Genomic DNA, 3,599 nt, shown 5'->3' with positions numbered 1-3,599 from the left:
GAGATGAAATTCCCATCCCCCTCCCTCTTTATGACCCCTATTCATTGCACTTTCCCACTAACTTTCCACCTCTTTTAAACTTGTGACATATCCCTCGAATGCTGTTTACTCTGTACCCACTAGCAGTATATTTAGCATTGTCTGTTGTGTTTCTAATATAATTTTAATAATCATTACTGCAGATGAAACCCCGGTTGAAGCAGCAATATTTGATACTTTCTTGTTAGTTTCTGGTTTCTTTTTCTAAGGATCTTCATCTACTGTAGTAAAAATAATAGAACTGTGTGTTGCTACTGTCCCATCATTGGTCAACTCCAGTCACATGACCCATCCTTCCAGCCGTCCTTCCATCTCTCCTCTACCTTTGAACAATCAAATTCTGGTTTTCCTAGTTTCACGTTGACTATATTATGCATACGACACATCCATTGCTGCAGATTACTCCTGCTACTGGTGTCAGGTGGATGCGACTTCAGACTGCACGAAGATAAAACAAAGCAAAAGATAGAGCATCTAATCATTAAAAGTGGTAAATTGTTTATTGATTCTACAATGTGCTGTTCTCAGGAGAACCATAGGGTCTACTTTCTAGATGGTCAATGAAATTTGTTGGTCCTGAATGGACAGACGAGTTGTAGACTGACTGTCCAACGACACATGACGTGGCATCTTGACGGAAATTATCAAACTGTTTGTACGCATCATTTATTTGATTATGTATAATTTATGTATCATTTTATTTACGTATCACTTATTTACTTATCATGGACGTTAAATATGAATCTAAGAGACTGACTTTGGTCAGCTTGCGGCTTTGGTTAGCCAATGAGACTTCTTTGCGAGTTCCTGCTTGTAGGAGGATCTAGAATACATACATACATGTATACATTAACAGGTTGCCAACTTAAGTACAGGCAAATCAGCAAGTCAATAATTTGACAATTTTCATCAAGATGTAATTTCAGCATAACTTGCCACCTTACTAAACATGAAATTATTTCTAATATTGAAAACTAAATATTGAAAATTTAACTTGTTCAACTTACTCTTGCCTAAGATCTGCTGCACAAAAGTCACATGGGTAAAACTTTGAAAATAGATGAATAAACTGATTCATATCTGTCTGCTGATTTCTACTTGGTTCATCTGGATAGTAGGCCGCTGTAGTATGTAGTAAGGACCAAGTGTTACGACCTAATTCATCCTTGTCAAGAGGACATTCTCTGGTTGGTTCCTTTGGTACCTATTTAATGTGAAAGAATATGTTATAAAGAAATCTAAACTTTACAGCTGTCAAATTCAGGCAGCAAAATTTCTCCTCTAGATTTGATCATCATCTGTAATACCCACTGATCTCAATCGCCTAAAAGTTTAAAAGTCAGAATTTTTACACCAATTCTACAGACTTTAAGGCTGTTTGGCACATATTGATTTTTTTTTGGAATAATTCAAGAATATCCCTGAAGAATGGTTCTTGAAATGAAAGTCCTTTACAATTAAAGACCTGCCAACCTGTCTTTCATTAAAATGGGGGATTTTCAAATTTTTCACAGCCAAAATTGGGAGAGTGAGTAAAAATTGGGAGGAATGGGCAAACTGCAAGTAAAACCAGATAGTGATTTGAAAAGTAACAATTACTTCTTCATTAATAACGTGGGCTACATAAAGTAAATTCTCTAGTTAACCCCATACAAAAAAGTCCTGCAGGAATCTCATAGGATTCCTGTATATGGAACAGGAATCCTTCCAAACGTACAAGAATCCTTCATATGCATGCAGGATTCCATGATGCATGTACAGGAATCCTTCATAAGCATGCAGGATGTGGCCAAATCCTGCAAAAAATCCTGCAGGATCCTGCAGGATTTTATGCAGGACTTTTTTTTGTATGGGATACATTAGAGCTGTAAAATGCCATCAACATTCTATAAAAAGTAAGTCCCAAAATAGGTTTTAGATTTTCTCCAAGTTCCTAATGCAGTTAAAACATATGTGCAGCAGATTTCTGATTAAAAAAAGGAATTAAAAAATCAAATATGCAGGGAGATGAGCAAAAAAGCAATAAAACCTGAATAATCATGTTGACACTTCTACAGAAACCTGCCTTTCCCAATGTTCTTATCTTTTAGCAACCAACTTGGCAAAATTTGGCAACACTGTTCACTGAAGCATTCAACAAAGATTGCCTAACTTTAGACAAACCCTAACTAGGCCTATAGCCCTAGTAGTTTTGACATCTTAACTTTCGATTATCCTATCACCATTTCATTTGATACAGCTTCAGTCAAACCCACATTTATGCCTAGAGCTCTGTATGTGCAACTGGTAACTGGGTGGTCATAGATTTAAATTTAGGATAGGAACGTTATTAATAATAGCCCTGATATGTAGGAGAGAATACATTAATCATTGTTAAGCTTCTCGTTAGGCCTCTAGCCTAACCATTTTCCTGCACGGTATAACGTTAGGTCTAATGGGGGTAACTTTGAAAGACAAGTACAACGAACTTTCTCAACTGGTGTATCTGTCGGCATTATGACGCCTCGAGCTTTCGCAAAACTTTTAAAATCCATGCAAGCCCGACATGGTTTGGTCTTCTTTCCTGCATTCCCTTTTGCGTTGTGTTCTCGCTCTGACGCGAAGAATGCATCCATGGAAGCAGCCATTTTCTTATTGCGCAATCGTTTCCATTGGACGCCAGCGTTGCTACAAGTTGGCGGAGATCGTGACCGATGTACGGAGAAAGCTCGTTTGGTACCCGCTTCGAAACTGTGATTTTAATCATTTAAGACCAATATTAAAAATTCGGACCTTCTTCAATTCAATTAGGTCTTAAGAGTACTGAATGATTAGAAACAAAACTAACCGGAAAGAGACACATGGTAGGATCGAGGACGATTCATGTGTTTTGCCTATACTAAAATCCAAATGTGGGAAACATATACACCATAATAATCATCAATTCCTCAGCAGCACCCTCCCCCACTTTCAAAAATGAGTGAAATAACATTTGTCTTTGGTCCATAAATAGGGGGAAAATGCTACAATGGTCCAATTTGAGTGCGTTTGCACAAATTTTGCTTGCCTGGGCAAACATCGTGGCGGAATTGATTAAGGAAGGAGCTGGGGGGGGGGGGTGGTGGGGCGATGATAGGAGTTGCCAGGGTGGTGTTAAAAAAGTTTTTTAAAATTATTATTAAAGTTTAATATTTGAGCAACGATCTTCACTTAAAAGTAACCATAGAAACAACCAGGCGCGAGGCCAGCCTTTGTGGTGTGAAGGACAAAGCCAAATTGTTGTCACCATTTTTTAAACCCTTGTATTGATATGACTTTTCATGCATCCACTTAGGCTCTACCTGTAATGAATTCGAATTTTAGGAGGGAAGGAGGAGCAGGGGTATAGTAGTTACAAATTGGTGCTACCATTTCAATCATGTTAACTACATCTGTGTGCACTTTGTGTGTTATCTTATGTTAAACATTTGGAAAAAAAGTTTGTGGGATGAGAGGAGGCACGTGTCCCATGCTCCTAAATGGCTACAGCCCTGTATCTTGACAATATCAAACATTTAAAAATACATACTAGAACGTGTTGG

General features: G+C 37.9%; 1 protein-coding gene across 1 annotated transcript; it reads right to left on the bottom strand.

Annotated features, from left to right (window-relative positions):
• Positions 1 to 220: 220 nt before the first annotated feature.
• LOC139960366 (FAD-linked sulfhydryl oxidase ALR-like) lies at positions 221 to 2,689 on the bottom strand. Its single transcript, XM_071958680.1, has 3 exons — positions 2,508 to 2,689; positions 1,047 to 1,243; positions 221 to 477 (listed from the first exon to the last, which is right to left on the bottom strand). Exons 1-3 carry the CDS (start codon positions 2,664 to 2,666, stop codon positions 309 to 311), a joined length of 525 nt encoding a protein of 174 aa, XP_071814781.1. The 5' UTR covers positions 2,667 to 2,689; the 3' UTR covers positions 221 to 308.
• Positions 2,690 to 3,599: the final 910 nt, after the last annotated feature.

Source organism: Apostichopus japonicus, chromosome 19 (assembly GCF_037975245.1).
Source record: "Apostichopus japonicus isolate 1M-3 chromosome 19, ASM3797524v1, whole genome shotgun sequence".
In the NCBI taxonomy this organism is placed as follows: domain Eukaryota; kingdom Metazoa; phylum Echinodermata; class Holothuroidea; order Aspidochirotida; family Stichopodidae; genus Apostichopus; species Apostichopus japonicus.
Note: the sequence above shows the minus strand (reverse complement) of the source record. Positions and strands in the feature narration are given on the sequence as shown.

Coding starts and splice junctions, on each gene's coding strand:
- LOC139960366 (XM_071958680.1), bottom strand. CDS start 2,666: ATGGCTGCTTCCATGGATGCATTCTTCGCGTCAGAGCGAGAACACAAC. Junction 1,244..2,507: donor CAGATACACCAGTTGAGAAA/GTTCGTTGTACT, acceptor CACATTAAATAG/GTACCAAAGGAACCAACCAG. Junction 478..1,046: donor GCAGCAGATCTTAGGCAAGA/GTAAGTTGAACA, acceptor ATCTTCGTGCAG/TCTGAAGTCGCATCCACCTG.